The 18,646-nt window shown below is 42.9% G+C and overlaps 1 protein-coding gene across 3 annotated transcripts in view; it reads right to left on the reverse strand.

Annotated features, from left to right (window-relative positions):
- Nucleotides 1-18,646, reverse strand: part of ipo8 (importin 8) — a 125,228-nt gene that overhangs the window by 11,573 nt on the left and 95,009 nt on the right. For all 3 annotated transcript variants that reach the window (XM_078220226.1, XM_078220227.1, XM_078220228.1), the window contains 5 exons: nt 16,615-16,740; nt 14,996-15,062; nt 13,411-13,536; nt 5,070-5,167; nt 3,801-3,896 (listed from right to left, as the gene is read on the reverse strand). In XM_078220226.1, coding sequence (XP_078076352.1) covers nt 3,801-3,896; nt 5,070-5,167; nt 13,411-13,536; nt 14,996-15,062; nt 16,615-16,740 — 513 coding nt within the window. The remainder of the gene's footprint in view (nt 1-3,800; nt 3,897-5,069; nt 5,168-13,410; nt 13,537-14,995; nt 15,063-16,614; nt 16,741-18,646) is intronic.

Genomic DNA, 18,646 nt, shown 5'->3' on the forward strand with positions numbered 1-18,646 from the left:
CAGTAACTTGTATCCTTTATCTGTAAGCCTTGACAGTGAGTGCTGGCAAGCTGTTTAACTGCCTCCCCCCAGCTAAGCATGTCCTCAGCCAATATGTGCACATACTTTATAATATGTAATCACAGAATGGTGATCAGGACTTGGTTATGATGCCACCATAGCTGAACAGCCTGCCAATGCTGATTGAATAGGTTATATGTCACTTTCTTGAACTGCTGCAGACCATGAGGTTTAGGGATACCCACACGTTTGCTAGGAAAACAGTTCTAGGATTTTGACCCGGTGACAGTGAAGGAATGAATGGTGATAAAGCTTCAAGTCGGATTGGTGTATGGCTGGGATGGGAACTTGTAGGTGGTAGTGTTCCTATAAAACCACTGTCCTTGTCCTTCTAGATAATAGTGGTCATGGGTTTGGAAAGTGCTATTCTAAGGAGCCTTGGTGAGTTGCTGCAGTACATCTTGTAGATGGTACACACTGTTGTCTCTGTGCATTAGCAGTGGAGGAAATTAACTTTTAAGGTGGTAGATGGGGTGCCAATCAAGTATGCTGCTTTGTTCTGGGTGATATTGAGCTGCACTCACCCAGGCAAGTAGAGAGTATTCAATAATACTTCTTCCTTGTAGATGGTGCACAGGCTTTGGGAAGTCAGGAGATGAGTTACTCCCCATAGCATTTCCAGCCTCTGACCTGCTCTTGTAGCCACAGAATTATATGGCGTGCCGAGTTCAGTTTCTGGTCAATAGTAACCTCCAGGGTATTGACAGTTGGGGATTCAGTGATGGCAATGCAATTGAATGCCAAGGAAAGATGGTTAGGTTCTCTCTAGTTGGAGATGGTTATTGCCTGGCATTTGTATGGAACAAATGTGACTTGCCACTTATCAGCCCAAACCTGAATGCTGTCCAGGTCTTTGCGCACATGGACATGGACTGCTTCACTGTCTAAGTGAATGCAACTGAACACTCGACAACCTTCAGCAAACATCACCACTTCTGACCTTATGATGGAGGGAAGGTTATTGATGAAATAGCTGAAGATGGCTGGGCCTAGGACACTACTCTGAGGAACTCCTGCAGTGATGTGCTGGGACTGAGGGGATTGACTTCCAACAACTACAATCTTCTTCCTTTGTGCTCGGTATTATTCCAAACAGTGGAGAGTAACCTCCTGATTCTCCTTAGTTTCAGTTTTGCTAGGGTTATTATCATGCCACACCCCTGTCATATGCAGCCTTGATGTCAAAAGCACTAACTCTCACCTCACCACTTGAATGCTTCTCTTTTGTCCAAGTTTGGACTAAGGTTGCAATGAGGTCAGGAGCTGAGTGGCTCTGCAGAACCCAAACTGAGTGAGCAGGTTATTGCCGAGTAATGCCACCTGATAGCACTGCTGACGACCCCTTCCATCACTTTGCTGATGATTGAAAGTAGACTGATGGATGGCAATTTTCTGGGTTGGATTTCTCCTACATTGTGTGTACAGGACACACTTGGGCAATTTTCCACATTGCCGGGTATGGCGTTGAACTGGAAGGTGTACTGAAACAGCTTGCCCAGCTAGATGCAGCCAGTTCTAGAGCACAATTCTTTAATACTATTGCCAGAAACTTGTCTAGAACCAGTGTCTTTACAGTATCCAGTGCCTTCAACATTTCTTGTTATCATGTGGATTGAATCAAATTGGTTGAAGACTGGAATCTGTGACGGTGGAAACCTTGGAGGAGGCTGAAATGGATCATCCATTTGGCACTTCTGCCTCAAGATGATCGTAAATACTTCAGCCTTGCCTTTTGCAGCAATGTCCTGGGCTCCCTCATCATTTTGAATAGGGATATTTGTAGAGCCTCCTCCTCCTGTTAGTTGTTTAACTGTCCTTCACCATTCACGAATGGATGTGATAGGACTGCAGAGCTTAGATCTGGTCCATTGGTATTAGGGATCTCTTCGCTCTGAATATCGCATGTTGCTTCCACGAATTGGTATGCAAGTAGTCCTATGTTGTAGCTTTACCAGGTTGACGCCTCCTTTTTAGGTATGCCTGGTGTTGCTCCTAGCAAATCCTCCTGCATTCTTCATTGAACTAGGGTTGATTGCCAAGCTTCATGGTAATGGTAGAGTGGAAGATATGCCAGGCCCAAGAGATTACAGATTGTAGTTGCACACAAGTTTGCTGTTGGTGGCCCACAAATCCTCATGGATGCCTAGTCTTGAGTTGCTAGAGCTGTAACAAAATCTGTCCCGTTTAGCACAATGGAAGTGCAATACAATGGAGGGTAACGTCAACATGAAAACAGGACTTCATTTCCACAAGTACTGTGTGGTGGCCATTCCTACCAATACTGTCATGACCAGATGATCTCTGACAGGTATATTGGTGAGGGCAAAGTCTCTTCTGATTCACCTTTGGTGGGTTTGTTCTGCCACAGGGACAGGACATACTCAATAATGGTGATGATGGTGTCTTGGACATTTCTGTAAGGTATTATTCTGAGAGTATGATTACGTCAGGCTGTTGCTTGACTCCTGTGTGGGACAGCTCTCCCGATTTTAGCACAAGCCACCAGACGTTAGTAGGGAGAACCTTGCAGGCCCATTTCAATGCGCAATTAAAGGTAAATCACATTGCCGTGGTTCAGGAGTTACATGCAGGCCAGACCAGGCAAGGATGGTAGATTTCTTTCCACAAATTGCATTAGTGAACCAAATAGGTTTTTAATGACATTTGACAATGCTTTCATGGTTACTGTTAGACGAGCTTTGAATTCCAGATTGATGAAATGAATTTAAATTCCATTATGCTTGGATTTGAACCTGTGTCCCCGGCTTTTGTCTCTGGATTACCAGTCCAGTGACATTACCACTATGCCACCGCCTCCCTATAATTTGGTTAATAGGACTAGGCACAAACCATTCTAGTCCATTTTAACTTTTAATACCAACAGCAAGAATATCCAAGTTTCCCTGTCAAACCTTGTGCGCTTCCATCACCCAATCTTCTTGAGTGACTGAAAGAGCCTATTCAAAGTAATTTTGCAGAAAGCATTCAGAATTCGATAATAGCATAAGTTATGTAGAACACAGAATGTCACACTGAAAGCCACAAGTAGCTTGTTAACTCACAGCAAATTTAAATTTAGCCTTGAATCTGGCGGAGTTAACAAGCTCATGATACTTTCAGACAGCACTGGACTCCACATTTACAAGAGAAACATCCTGCTTACAAGAGCAAACAGGTTAAGCTTAATTCAAGCCAGCAAGCAGGACCTATTGTCCTAACATCAATCTAAGCACATAATGCATGAGTCAGGACATTTGTGAATACATTACGACAGCCGGATCCAACACTGTACAAAACTGAGGTCCTCGATACTCTTTTGCAATACTGAATGCTGTGAGTGTGTGGAGAAGAGGATTAGCTTGGGGAGGATACAAATGAACTGCTAATATTACAATAACTAAAACAAAAACCAAAATGGTTCGTTGGTCACTCAGTTGGTGGGAGCTGGAGATTGTACATATCAGCCACAAAATTCTGCTGAGCAAACTAATCCAACACTTCCGAGTGAACTGCCCATTCAGCACGTTGCACATAAAATACACTGATCTCGTGCTGAACAAACCCATGGATTAATTGATCACCTCCATAATTTATGGGAGGATCGATTACAGCCAGAAACAGTTGATCAAGCCTATGCAATACAATGCTCTAGCTGGCCTCCTGTGACCTCCTGCCTTTGCTGTGGAAATTGAAGTTACAGATTTTACCCTGCGGTACATACAGGTGGATCCATCCATTACCTGGTCAATGCCCTTCCCCTGACATTGAAGAATGATCACCTCAAGCAGTTTTGCAGCATGGCACTCTGCATCTTCCCCTGCATCCCCTGTCAGGACCTGAGAACACATCACACAAGTTACTAGTTTGCTGAATGCAGGCCAGAGACTCATTTGGTAACAGCTACATAAAAGACCAAATAAACACACTAGTTTCATTTGAAACCCATTGAAAAATATAAGCCAAGTAACTGCGTAGGTAGTGACGATACAAGATGAAGACTGAGACACCTTTTGTAAAACAGACAACCTTTGAAATCCCTTAGCACTTAGATTGAAAACCGCAACACTCTTTATTAAGGTCATTCATAGAATATCCCACTCGACCCATCATGTTTGTGCCAACTCCCGCCATACTCCTCTAACCTCAATGACACTCACCCACACCCCACCATACTCCTCTAACCCTCAATGAACCTTGCCCATACCCCACATACTCCTTTAACCCCCCACTGACCCTTGCCCATACCCCACATACTCCTTTAACCCCCCACTGACCCTTGCCCACACCCCATCATACTCCTTTAACCCCCACTGACCCTCACCCACACCCCACCATACTCCTTTAACCCCCACTGATCCTCACCTACACCCCATCATACTCCTCTAACCCCCAATGAACCTTGCCCATACCCCACATACTCCTTTAACCCCCACTGACCATCACCTACACCCCATCATACTCCTCTAACCCCCAATGAACCTTGCCCACACCCCACATACTCCTTTAACCCCCAATGAACCTTGCCCACACCCCACCATACTCCTTTAAATCCCCACTGACCCTTGCCCAAACCCGCCATACTTCTTTAATTCCCAATGATCCTCACCCACACCCACCATATTCCTCTAATTCTGGCCTCTTGTGAATCACTAATTGGAATTAGAAAGTATGTTACTGCAGCTGCTGTCTTTCAAACGAGACATTGAGCCAAGCACACCTGTTGTGATAAGTTTAAAAGTTCCATGGCACTTTGCCGAGAAGCTCACCCGGTGTATTAAGCAATATCTATTACTTAGACAACGTCGCTAAAGCAGATTTACTGATCATTCACCTCACTGCTGTTCACGTGACCTTGATGTAACAAACTGTCCATTATCTATTGCTGCATGACAGTAGTGACTAAACTTCTAGAGTAATTCACTGGCAGGATGGTTTGAGGATGTCAATGGGGTTATGTAAGTACAGAGATGATCTTTCTTTAGCTACCAACTAATAAATTAAGAATTTACCTTTTTACACAAGTTGTAAATAATCTCGACATTTTTAGGATTAGACAGAAATGCATCTGTGTCGACAGTCACATAATTGTGCAAAAGAGGCATCATATCTGAAAGAAAAAAATAGGATTTCTATGGTTTAAGCATTTTACATTATCGACCATTCTATACACTCCCCCTCTCAATAATTAGACAATGGTTTCAATGCAGAAGGAGGCCATTCAGCTATTGCGTTTATGCTGGCTCACTTGAGGAACAATTCAGTTAATGCCACTGCCCTGTCATTTCTGAGTTGCCCTCCTGCAACAATTCTTCCTATTTCTGTGGGATGTCCCGAAATCACGACAGGTGCTGTATAAAAGCAAGACTTTCTTTGTCCTTTTAAAAAGAACATTACAGGATGTTTCAGAGGTAGCAGCAAGGAAGAATGATGAAGAAAGATGTTGAGAAGGCTCACCAACAGCTTGATCAAAGAAGTGAATTTTTAAAGATCAGAGGGAACCTGTTAGGGAAGGACTCAAAAAGATAGGAATGAGATTTTCTGAAAACTCTGAAGTCTTGCCATCACTGGTGGGCTGAGGGAAGGTGGCATACACATGATGCCAGTGTCAATGTCCTCCATGCACTGTAGTGTTACCATTGTTTTCTGTTCTCCTGTGTTCTTTTCTGGATATGTTCAAGCATCTGATGAACTGCAGGTTTCTCTCACCAAAGAGCAATTAAACGCCATTTCACCTGTTATGACCAAGAAAGGGGTGAACTGGTTCCCCTCTATCCAACCTCAGTGGTTGATGACAACAAAGTTCCAACTTTCATTTGCAGATTTATCTTTTCCACGTCAGAATTTATTTAACAATTTAAGGTGTGTGCTTTAAGGAGCCAAATTAAACAATATTTTCTTGAGTGAAAGGAAGAGCAAACTTATTAAACACTAAACCAGAGAAAAATAATAAAAACACAATATCAAACATTTGGCCCTCATGCAGTCATTAGGACCCACACACACACGTAATAGAAATAAGGATAGTTAGAATCCAATGTAAAAAAGGTAAAATACATGGTTAAGTGTCCTTTGATTGTTCTTGAAGAACATAGAACATTACAGCGCAGTACAGGCCCTTCGGCCCTCGATGTTGCGCCGACCAGTGGTACCAATCTAAAGCCCCTCTAATCTACACTATTCCAATATCATCCATATGTTTATCCAATAACCACTTGAACGCTCTCAACGTTGACGAGTCCACCACTGCTGCAGGCAGGGCATTCCACGCCCTTACCACTCTCTGAGTAAAGAACCTACCTCTAACATCTGTCCTATATCTCTCACCCCTCAATTTAAAGCTATGTCCCCTCGTGCTAGCCAACACCATCCGAGGAAAAAGGCTCTCACTATCCACCCTATCTAATCCTCTCATCATCTTGTATGCCTCTATTAAGTCACCTCTTAACCTTCTTCTTCTAACGAAAACAACCTCAAGCCCCTCAGCCTTTCCTCATACGATTTTGCCACCATACCAGGCAACATCCTGGTAAATCTCCTCTGCACCCTTTCCAACACTTCCACATCTTTCCTATAATACGGCGACCAGAACTGTACGCAATACTCCAAATGCGGCCACACCAGAGTTTTGTACAGTTGCAGCATGACCTCCTGGCTCCGAAACTCAATCCCTCTACCAATAAAAGCTAACACACCGTACGCCTTCTTAACAACCTTATCAACCTGGGTGCCAACTTTCAGGGATCGATGCACATGGACACCCAGATCCCTCTGTTCATCCACACTACCAAGTATCTTACCATTAGCCCAGTCCTCTGTATTCCTGTTACTCCTTCCAAAGTGAATCACCTCACACTTTTCCGCATTAAACTCCATTTGCCACCTCTCAACCCAGCTCTGCAGCTTATCAATGTCCCTCTGTAACCTGCCACTTCCCTCCGCACTGTCTACAACTCCACCGACTTTAGTGTCATCCGCAAATTTACTAATCCATCCTTCCACGCCCTCATCCAAGTCATTAATAAAAATGACAAACAGCAGTGGCCCCAAAACAGATCCTTGCGGTACACCACTAGTAACTGAACTCCAGGATGAATATTTCCCATCAACCACTACCCTTTGTTTTCTTACAGCTAGCCAATTCCTGATCCAAACCACTAAATCACCCTCAATCCCATGTGTCCATATTTTCTGCAAAAGCTTACAATGGGGAACCTTATCAAACGCTTTGCTGAAATCCATATACACCACATCAACCGCTTTACCCTCATCCACCTCTTTGGTCACCTTCTCAAAGAACTCAATAAGGTTTGTGAGGCACGACCTACCCTTCACAAAACCGTGCTGACTATCCCTAATCAAATTATTCCTTTCTAGGTGATTATAAATCCTATCTCTGATAATCCTTTCCAATACTTTGCCCACAACAGAAGTAAGGCTCACTGGTCTATAATTACCAGGGTTGTCTCTACTCCCCTTCTTGAACAAGGGGACAACATTTGCTATCCTCCAGTCTTCTGGCACTGTTCCTGTAGACAATGACGACACAAAGATCAAAGCCAAAGGCTCTGCAATCTCCTCTCTAGCCTCCCAGAGATTCCTAGGATAAATCCCATCCGGCCCAGGGGACTTATCTATTTTTACCCTTTCCAGAATTGCTAACACCTCCTCCTTATGAACATCAATACCATCCAGTCCAACAGCCTGCATCTCAGTACTCCCCTCAACAACACTGTCCCTCTCCAGTGTGAATACCGACGAAAAATATTCATTTAGTGCCTCTCCTATCTCTTCAGATTCCACGCACAACTTCCCACTCCTGTCCTTGACTGGCCTTAATCTTACCCTAGTCATTCTTTTACTCCTGACATACCTATAGAAAGCTTTAGGATTTTCCTTGATCCTACCTGCCAAAGACTTCTCATGTCCCCTCCTGGCTCTTCTTAACTCTTTCTTTAGGTCCTTCCTGGCTAACTTGTAACTCTCAAGCGCCCTAAGTGAGCCTTCACGTCTCATCTTAACATAAGTCTCCTTCTTCCTCTTCAAAAGAGATTCAACCTCCTTAGTAAACCACGGTTCCCTCACATGTCTGCTTCCTCCCTGCCTGACAGGTACATATTTATCAAGGACGCGTAGTAGCTGTTCCTTGAACAAGTTCCACATGACAATTGTGCCCATCTCCTGCAGTTTCTTTCCCCAACCTATGCCAGCTAAATCTCGCCTAATCGCATCATAATTTCCTTTCCCCTAGCTATAACTCTTGCCCTTTGGTATATACCTATCCTTTTCCATTGCTAAAGTAAACGTAATCGAATTGTGGTCACTGTCACCAAAGTTGGAAGAGGAGAATTTAAACTTCTCAGCTGATTTAGCTGAGCTGGTTTACTGGATGCATCAGATGCAAAAAATGTTGCAATTATTTCAAGCTCTCAGATCGCTGTTTGGTGTCTGGCAAAGTTGGCTTCTCGAACTTCTCGTTGGCAATGCGCTTATTCCAAGAGAGAAGGAGAGAGCAAGTAGTCCTTAGCTTGTTTTCTCCGGTGAAGACTTTCTGAACACCTGTATCACTTGCAATCTCGCTGTAATGGTTGGGCAGCCTTGCTTTGAAATATTTTGCCCATTGTGTATTTCCAAGTCAGTTGAAAGTCGAAAAGTAATATTTTCAAAAACAAAAGGGCATAGCCACGTAACACACCTGAGGCACTTCCCTAGTAGAAGAATCCAAGCAGCGGGCTAAAAAGTGCCCAGGTTAACAAGTGCCCAGTTGAACAACAAAATCATCCTCTAAACACTCATAGCCCCATATCGGCTGAATGGCCTCCTTCTGCACTATACGATTCTATGATTCTATGTTCATGCCACAAGTTCAGTTGATTTTCTCATGGTCTTTATCAAACCCTGTATGAAACTCAGTACAGCCTAAACAAGCAACATTACATTTCTGACACCCAATTTAGTCTGTGGACAAGATTTTTAGAGCAGCGATAAGAGCAGTCACTAAGTCTTGTTTACCTAGAATCAAATATGGTAACAGCACAGGAGGCTGCCGACCGCCATGTCTGTGCTATGTCTGCTTTCATGTGGAAGTGTATTTCTTCATGTGGATAGATTGGTCTATCTGGCCAATATTTATAAAAATGAGGCACTTTATTGAAATAACAGAAAATGCTGGAAACACCCAGCAGGTCGGGCAGCATCGTTGGCAAGAGAAACAGAGCTAGGATTTCAAGTTGATGACCTTTTGTCAAAACAGGAAAAAATGAGATACAGCAGGTTTTAACCAAATGCACAGATTCAGGCAAAAAATCTGTAATAGCGTCGAAGGTAGGAGAGATTAATGAAAAAAGGATGATGGCTCAAGGTGGTTATGGGATAAGTAAAAAAAAAGTTGGGTCTAGGGGAGATGTAAACAGGAATAACAGAATCATAACCAACGGGTGCTTACAAAGAAAATGGGGCAGTGGCTATGATCTGAAATTGTTGAACACAGAGTGGAGTTCAAAGGGCTCTGAAGTGTCTCATGGAAAGATGAAATGCTCATCTTCACGATTATACTGCTTCATTATAAGATTTAGGAGGCTGAAGACAGTGAAGCCAGAATCAGGATGAGGTAGGGAATTAAAATGTCAAGCGACTAGGAGCTCTGGGTCACTCTTGCAGATTAAATGGAAGGTATTCCATAAATGCTCCCTTAATCTGCGTTTGGTCTTCCATTGCCCAGCAGCAAATGCAGTAAACCTAATCGAAAGAAAGACAAGTAAATCGCTGTTTCATCCGAAAGTAGTGTTTGGTACCCTGGACAGTGGTCAGGGAAAGGAGGGAAATGTAGAGGTATTGCAACTCCTGAGCTTGCACAGTAAGATGCCATTGCAAGTGGAAGGGTGTTGGGAGTGATTGAAGAGAGGACCAGGGTGACAAAGAGAGAACAATTCATTTGGAATGCTGAAAGAGGTGGAGAGAAGATAATACTTTAGCATCACATCAGAAGAGGCAGAAATGACAGAGGAGGATCTGTTGAATGTGGAGACTGGTGGTGTGGAAGGTAAGGACAAGGGGTTCATGGTGGAAAGGAGCGAGACAGTACAGAAAAGGAGACAGACGCATTTGAGGGTCCTGTGGAGCGAAATGTTCAATTGAGGGAAAAGGACGAAATAGCAGCGGTATTGGTATTGAAGGTGACACCATCAGAACAGATACGACAAAAATTGAGAAATTGGGACAATGAACAAGGTCCTTACAGGAGTATAGTCATGGTAGCTGTGGGTGTAAGTGGGTTATATTAGTTACTGGTTGTCAGCCTAGCCCCAGAGAAGGAGATGGAGAAGTCATGGAAGGGAAGGGCTGGAAGTGCTTCGAAAGGTTAGTCATGGCACAAATCGATTCCTGCCTGCCAGACTGCCTGGATCCACTACAGTTTGCCTATCGCCGTAACAGGTCCACAGCAGACACCATCTCCCTGGCCTTACATTCAACCCTGGAACACCTAGGTAACAAAGGCATGTATGTCAGACTCCTACTCATAGACTACAGCTCAGCCTTTAACACCATTATTCCTACAAGACTCATCTCCAAACTTCGTGGCCAGGGGCTCGGCTCCTCCCTCTGCAACTGGATCCTAGACCTCCTAATCCACAGATCGCAGTCAGTAAGGATAGGCAACAACACCTCCTCCACGATCATCCTCAACACCGGTGCTCTGCAAGGCTGCGACCTCAGCCCCTTACTATATTCCTTATATACCTCTGACTTTATGGCCAAATTCCCCTCCATTTTTAAGTTTGTTGATGACACCACCGTAGTGGGTCGAATCTCAAACAATGATGAGACAGAGTACAGAAAAGAGATAGAGAATCTGGTGAACTGGTGCGACAACAATAATCTCTCCCTCAACGTCAACAAAATGAAGGAGATAATCATCGACAGCGCAGTGGAGGACATGCCCCTGTCTACATCAATTGGGACGAAGTAGAAATGGTCAAGAGCTTCAAATTTTTAGGTGTCCAGGTCACCAACAACCTGTCCTGGTCCCTCCATGCGGACACCATAGTTAAGAAAGCCCACCAACACCTCTACTTTCTCAGGAGACTAAGGAAATTTGGCATACCTGTTACAACTCTCACCAACTCCTACTGATGCACCATAGAAAGCATTCTTTTTGGTTGTTTCACAGCTCAGTAACCTGCCCTGTCCAAGACCACAATAAACTACAAAGGGTCGTGAATGAAGCCCAGCCTCCCAACCATTGACACCAAATACACTTCCCGCTGCCTCGGAAAAGCAGCCAGCATAATCAAGAACCCCATGCACTCCGGAAATACTCTCTTCCACCTTCTTCATTGGGCAAAAGATACAAAAGTCTGAGGACACGTACCAAATGGCTCAAAACAATTTCATCTCTGCATCAGACTTGGTCACTGTCTGTGTGGAGTTTGCACATTCTCCTCGCTTCTATGTGGGCTTCCTCCAGGTGCTCGGGTTTCCTCCAACAGTCCAAAGATGTTCGGTTGATTGGCTATACCAAATTGCCCCTTAGTGTCAGGGGAATTAGCAGGGTAAATACATGGCGCTACTGGGATAGGGACTGGGTGGGATTGTGGTCGGTGCAGACTCGATGGGCCGAATGGCCTCCTTCTGCATTGTAGGGATTCTATAACAAGATGGAATGTTTGAAATAACGCTGTTTGATAGAGCACAGCAGCATTAGGAAGCAGTGGGCGAGGCCACAGCAGGAAGGGTTTTCGTCCTCACAATGGGCAGGAGAGGGGAATGGGAGGGGAGTCATTAAAATTTCAAAAGTCTGAAACCTGACCCCAACCTGGTTCAAACAACCCATTCTTCAGAGGCAGCTGTTATTTAAATACATTAACAAGGTGATGTGCAGTTAACATTGATAGATATGGACTGGTGCTCGGAAAGCCTGGATTGAGTAGATGCCTTTCCAGCATATGGGCTGTTTTCTCTGGGGCAGGTTTTTCAGCCGATTGGTACAGACATATTGCTGAAAAAGCTGTATATTCCTGGAGTTCAGCCAACTAGTGTGCTTGTTATGATTGACCAGTGAATATAGTTTTGTTCAGCTAACCAGTATGGTTAAAGGTGCTTATTTCTGTTAAACTTTGACATTTCTTTTGCTGTGGACAGAATGAGTGCTGCACAGAATGCCCGTGTTCTCTGCTCTATTCAAGGCTTATTTTTTTTAAACATAGGCTAAAGGAATACCCTACATATTTAATTGTCTGAACCTTTTCATATTCGTGGGATAAAAATTTCCGCTTAAGCTGAAATATATCTCACATTGATCTTTTTTGTTCTGTTAGGGTTGAATAATATTTTAGCAACAACTTCAAGTTTGGGCAAATGGGAAGGGCTGAGCTGCATATGTAAGTCACAATGTATTATTTGATTAGCTGTTGTTACTGGTAACATTGTGGAATTATTAAAACATTCCAACATTACTAATGGCTTCTATTGAAGAGTCCATTAAACCCTCTTCTAGGATATCCTTCTTATACTTACTTCCATTCAGTTGGAGAATCACCTTTCATTGACATGGGACGGCACGGTGATACAGTGGTTAGCACTGCTGCCTCACAGCGCCAGGGTTCGATTCCCAGCTTGGGTCACTGTCTGCGTGGAGTTTTTTTTACAGTCTCCCGTCTCTGCATGGGTTTCCACCGGGTGTTCCCGTTTCCTCCCACAGTCCAAAGATGTGTGGGTTAGGTGGATTGCCCCTTAGTGTCAGGGGGACTAGCTAGGGTAAATGCATGGGGTTATGGGGATTGGGCCAGGTGGGATTGTGGTTGGTGCAGACTCGATGGGCTGAATGGCCTCCTTCTGCACGATAGGATTCTATGATCCTATGTTCATGCCACAAGTTCAGATGATTTTCTCATGGTCTTTATCAAACCCTGTATGAAACTCAGTACAGCCTAAACAAGCAACATTACATTTCTGACACCCAATTTAGTCTGTGGACAAGATTTTTAGAGCAGCGATAAGAGCAGTTACTAAGTCTTGTTTACCTAGAATCAAATATGGTAACAGCACAGGAGGCTGCCGACCGCCATGTCTGTGTTATGTCTGCTTTCTGATTCAAATAAGCACTTAAAGGAAAGTCGGTTGGCACCATCACACATGGGGTATCCAATCTGTTTAAAAACACAGGACAACCAAATGGATTTGGTCAAGTTTAGCTGGGTGGGGTTACCAGGAATCTGAATCCTCCATTGGATTTTGTTTTGTTGGGTACTTTTATCAAAGATAAATTATCTATATGAAGCTAAACCTTTCATCGCAACATACAAGATTTTTTTTTAAGAAGTATAAAGTATATCCAAAAGAATAACTGAATACCTGTGAAATATTCAAAGCAGTCTTGCTGAAGGACTTCATACAGAACACCAAGAAGTTGCCACATATTAGGAGATATTACTTGGCACGTTAAGCTATACGCTAGGGACAGAACCTCTTCATAGAATTCTGGAGCAGGAAGAAAGCAGGAATTATTGCTATGAAACCTCATGCAAAGGAAGAATTATTACATGTTACTTTAAGTGTCGATAAATTAATTCAATATCAGAATAAAAACACAGCAAGATTATAGACCATTTTATTGAAGTACTACAAAAGGAATTTCATAAGCAGCCCAACGATTACTTAACACTGTGTCAGACAAGCGCAAAATATTGAGGTATGACAGAATATACTATGTAGTCAAATTAATATTGCGAGCCACAGCTCGGTGACAGTCCTTTTGTTTCAGACCTGATCACATAATTTAGACCGGCACAGATGGAGTGCTGCATTATCTGAGGTGCCGTCTTTCAGATAAGCTGCTAAACTAAGACTCCATCTGCTCTCGCAGGTGGATGCAAAAGATCACATGATATTATTTCAAAGAGCAAGGAAGTTTTCTCAACTTCTTGGCCATTATTTATTCTTCAAACAACATCCACGAAAGACAGATCCTCTGATTATTTATCTCGTTGCTGCCTATGGGATTGTGCCATGGACAAATGATTTGTTGTGTTTTTCTACCTTATTACAGTGGAAATACTTCAATTACTGGTTCATTAGCCGTAAAATACTTTGGCACAATGAGGTTCTACACAAAAGCCGCAAGACTCTGTTTCAAGTCATTCCAGTTTAACATAGTCACTTCATGAGGCCCCTATTCACACTGGAATGTTGGGGGTTTTGTTGTAAAATCGTTCCACGTCAGGTCTGAGCGTGTGACTCAATTGGTGCAATTTTGGAGTGGCCTCTGTCACTCCCTCTCATCAGCAATCCTCCAAACCTCCCTTTCACTGCCAACCATTCAGTTTGTGGCTCATCCTCTGCAAGCCGTAGGTGTTCTTCCTGCCTTTCCCCACTCATCCCCAGAACCCTCACGCACAGCAAGGTTTCAGGAGAGGGAAGTGGCAAAGCGCGGGAGCAGAAGGTTCAACAAAAGGAAGGGCCCAATGCAACCAAGAGGATCAGTGGCCATATGTGTGGTGAGTGGAAGGTTTGGCAAGCAAGGAGAGTCAGTGAGCCGGAGTTAAGTAAAAGTTAGCATCTCAATTTTATTTTTTAAAAAAGTTATATTATTTTAAATGTTATTGAATTTACCAATGTAGGAATTTAGCAAAGTAAAGTATTTCAACTTATAGGGTACAATTTTAAAATTTCTTTTTCTGATGAGAAAAGTCCACAGAACCCAAATCAGTTCTTCCGTTGGTTTTAACGGAAAATCTGATTCATTTGAAGTTGTTTCACTTGCACTTTTCAGGAATACAATTGTACTTTAGGAAAGGATTTACGGTGCAAGCTCTTTGTTAAATATTCAGTTAGGTTTTCTCGTGCTGACAGTTAAAAAATGTTAACATTTGTATAATCTTATCAGGGCCCAATTGCTCTTTAAATAATAAAAGTTCAAACAACAGTGTTTTGACTGTACCTATTACGTGTTTCTGAAGTACTAGTCCAATGACCTGCAAACAGATGCCCTCGAGCTGTAGTGTAATCTGGAGGATGGGGTGGAAATGGAGGAGGAAAAAGATGCGTACCGTTACTCTGGGAGAAACAGGTAACAATCTGGATGAGCAGAAAGATCCATTTACCAATATAGCTGCCAGAGGTTTGCCCTTCTTTTATGTCTATTTGAAGAACCCACAACTCTTCAAAGATAGGGTCCACATTTCTCAGCATTAAGGGTATAATGAAGCAGCTGGTTGCAGCATCAGGCCTTGGATGGGCTCTTTAAGTCTGCTGTACCACCCAGCACTAGCTATCTGATGAAACTTGCTGGAATATCATAATTACAGCACACCTTTTTAAAAGTTACCAAGCAAGCAATTTAATATCACATTGAGCAACAAGGGCTGAGCAAAATAACTGGAGCTAAAAGAAATTCATGAAAACAATGAAATAAACCAATTGTTCAATGTCATTAAGTCAAAGGAAAGGTTAGGCTTGAGGAAAAGGACCGTTTGACCTAGCAAACCTCCTCACTCAATAAAACACAGAAAAGCTTTTCCTTTTAACTTTAGATTTATTTCTCCATTTTGAGAAGTCCTTTCTGGGCGACGTGCTTCTGTCACACAAAGCTGAGTAAATGGGCTGACCTGGACCACCAGCAGGTTTGTAATGCCACACAAGTGTCTTGGGATGGTCAATACCACCCTGCAGAAGCAATGTAATGTGCCAAGTAAGTGAATCGAGGTGAAAGGGCTGGGATGCAGTGGGAACAAAGTTGAGCAAGTGACTGAACATAGTGTGGCACGCAAGGCAAATAAAAATAATTAACACCAGAAAGATATCTGCTGCAGAATGTGATAATATCATGTAGTGAACCCAATCGCATTTTTGTCTCAAAGACAAGCTGGAAGACGAGTAATGTGTTTAAAACTGCTTTTATTTGGCTATTGAGCAGTTTGTTGTGTGAAGAAAACAGGACCAGCTTTGAAATGACAACCTTTGCCTGTGGATGCTTGATCACCAGGCAGTGAAAAACACCCAAACCTTTGCCCTTCTGGGAATAAAGCTGGCTGCTGGAGATTCTTCCAAATAGAATCTCATTCAATAAAGCATAGCTTTCCGTTAGGTTTGTACCTATAACTTCAAGTCTATCTGCTTGTCTAATTGTACACACATTTTAATTTCCACATTAAGCTTGATCCCACTGCTCCACTCATCTTTCCTTGTCCACTTCACCCTTTCATCTTCAACATTCTTTACCGATTTCTCTATTTTTCCATATTTCCCTCTCTTCTTCTGTATTCTCTTCAGCCACTCAGAATTACTATGCTATCAGATTGCTCTCATGCTGCCACTCAGGGTTCAATCATTTCCCTTCCCCACCAAAAAAGGTCACTCATTGTGTTCCACCTGCTCCAAGCAAGAACACTGTCCACCATTTTCACTACACACAAGAAACATACCAAATTAACAATGCCAATGGCCGCATCTTTCTTCCAGTGCATACATCACTCAAATTACATTTGTGTAACTTTCACAACATAATGAATTGCATCGTCTCGAGAGTAATGTTTTCAGCCAAATAAAACGGTTACTGACCTCCTTGTGAGCTTCCACCACAGTCAAAATGGTGTCTATAGTATTCAGGATACCCATAGCCATCACCGTCTTGTCCTCAATTTCTTCATATGCGTCACTTTGGAGGACTTTGCTGAAAGTCATGGCCTGAGAAGGAAAACAAAAACCTTATATTTATACACTTTTGTCTGGAAGCTTGCAAGCATGAAAATTATTTCACAAAAGCTTCATCCTGCACACACAATGCACAAAATATATTGACGACAGATAAGAGGGAATGCTAATGGCAGAAATATCCAAAGCATTAGGAAATCAGTGTAAACACAGGAGACTATGCTCTCATTTTAGAATGGCACCTGGTCTGAACAAGGTTGCTGCCCTAAATTATCATTCCAGCCATTCACTAGTTACAATATAACAAAAATCATGAGCACTGATACCAATATGAGATTGCAAGAGAATAGTAGATGCAGTATAGGTTCCAGCCATACATAATATTGTGTGATGTTCAATTCCTCTTGGCTGGGAGAGTTTTGTGTCTCTTACTAATTTCAAATCCTTCCCCAGCCTCTCTCCTTCTGGTCTCTATAACCTTCTCCAATCCCACAGCCCTGCGAGAACTGCTCTCCCCAATCTCTGGCCTCTTGTGCAACCTCATTTCTTTTATCCAACCATTATGGTGAGTGTCTGGAACAAGCTGCCAGAGGTGGTAGTAGAGGCGGGTACAATTTTGTCCTTTAAAAAGCATTTAGAAAGTTACATGGGTAAGATGGGTATAGAGGGATATGGGCCAAATGCGGGCAATTGGGATTAGCTCAGGGGTTTTAAAAAAAGGGCGGCGTGGACAAGTTGGGTCGAAGGGCCTGTTCCCATGCTGTAAACCTCTATGACTCACGTCTTCAGCCATCTCGACCCATCTGGAATTCCCTACCTCTCTACCCTCTCTCTCCTCCTTTAAGACACTAATTAAAACTTAACCCTTTTTTAAAGCACGCTTTTGATCACCAGTTCTAATATCTTCTGCTTTGGCCGGTGTCAACTTCTGTCTAATTAGGTTCTGCCTTAGGACATCTTAGACTGTTAAAGATGCCATTATAAAAGCAAACTGCTGTTTTCCAAGTGCAACGGAAGTATGGGTGGAAATGTTACAATGGCAATACATTTAAGTAAGGTTTAAAAAGTGATCAAGGAATCCCTCTAAGTACCATATAAAGCTAACTCGACACCTTCCTGGAGATTGGCATCCTAAGAAATGACAAACATCTGGCCGGCCAATGCAAGGTTCGAACGGACATCCCAGCTATAATTTAGTGCTTAGGTCAGATTATTTAAACTCAGCAGCATGCACTTCCAAGTCCAATTCCACAGTAAACTGTACTCCACTCTGTGCAACTGCCACAGCCATCCAGGGGGCCACAAAACCACAAATTAAGTTGAAAGCTCCAAGAACCACATGTAGCTCCTGTGCTGCTTGCTGCCAGCAGGTCATCAGGGAGCTCATGGTTACATCTGCTCTAGACTAGAGAGATAAATAAGTTAAAGTTTAAGTTTATTTATTAGTGTCACAAGTAGGCTTACATTAACACTGCAATGGAGTCATTGTGAAAATCCCCTAGTTGTCACACTCCGGCGCCTGCCCAGATACACTGAGGGAGAATTTAGCATGGTCAATTCACCTAACCGCACGTTTTTTGGACTGCGGGAGGAAACCAGAGCATCCAGAGGAAACCCACGCAGACACGGGGAGAATATGCAGACTCCACATAGGAAGTGACCCAAGCCAGGAATTGAACCCCGGTCCCTGGTGCTGTGAGGCAGCAGTGCTAACCACTGTGCCACCGTGGTTAGCAAAAAAAAATTTGATAATTATTTCTGTGAAGCATCTTGGGACATTTTATTTCTTGAAAGATACTATAAATGCATGCTGTTTTTAAAGTTACAAGCAGCTTTTCACGATTGCAAAGTTCATTACTCAAAACATTAAACTCAAAATTACTTTGTACAGCAAGAACTGTTTAAAGCACTTAATTTGAGCTCACACCTTGGATTTTAA

This window comes from Mustelus asterias, chromosome 9 (genome assembly GCF_964213995.1).
Source record: "Mustelus asterias chromosome 9, sMusAst1.hap1.1, whole genome shotgun sequence".
NCBI classification, from domain to species: domain Eukaryota; kingdom Metazoa; phylum Chordata; class Chondrichthyes; order Carcharhiniformes; family Triakidae; genus Mustelus; species Mustelus asterias.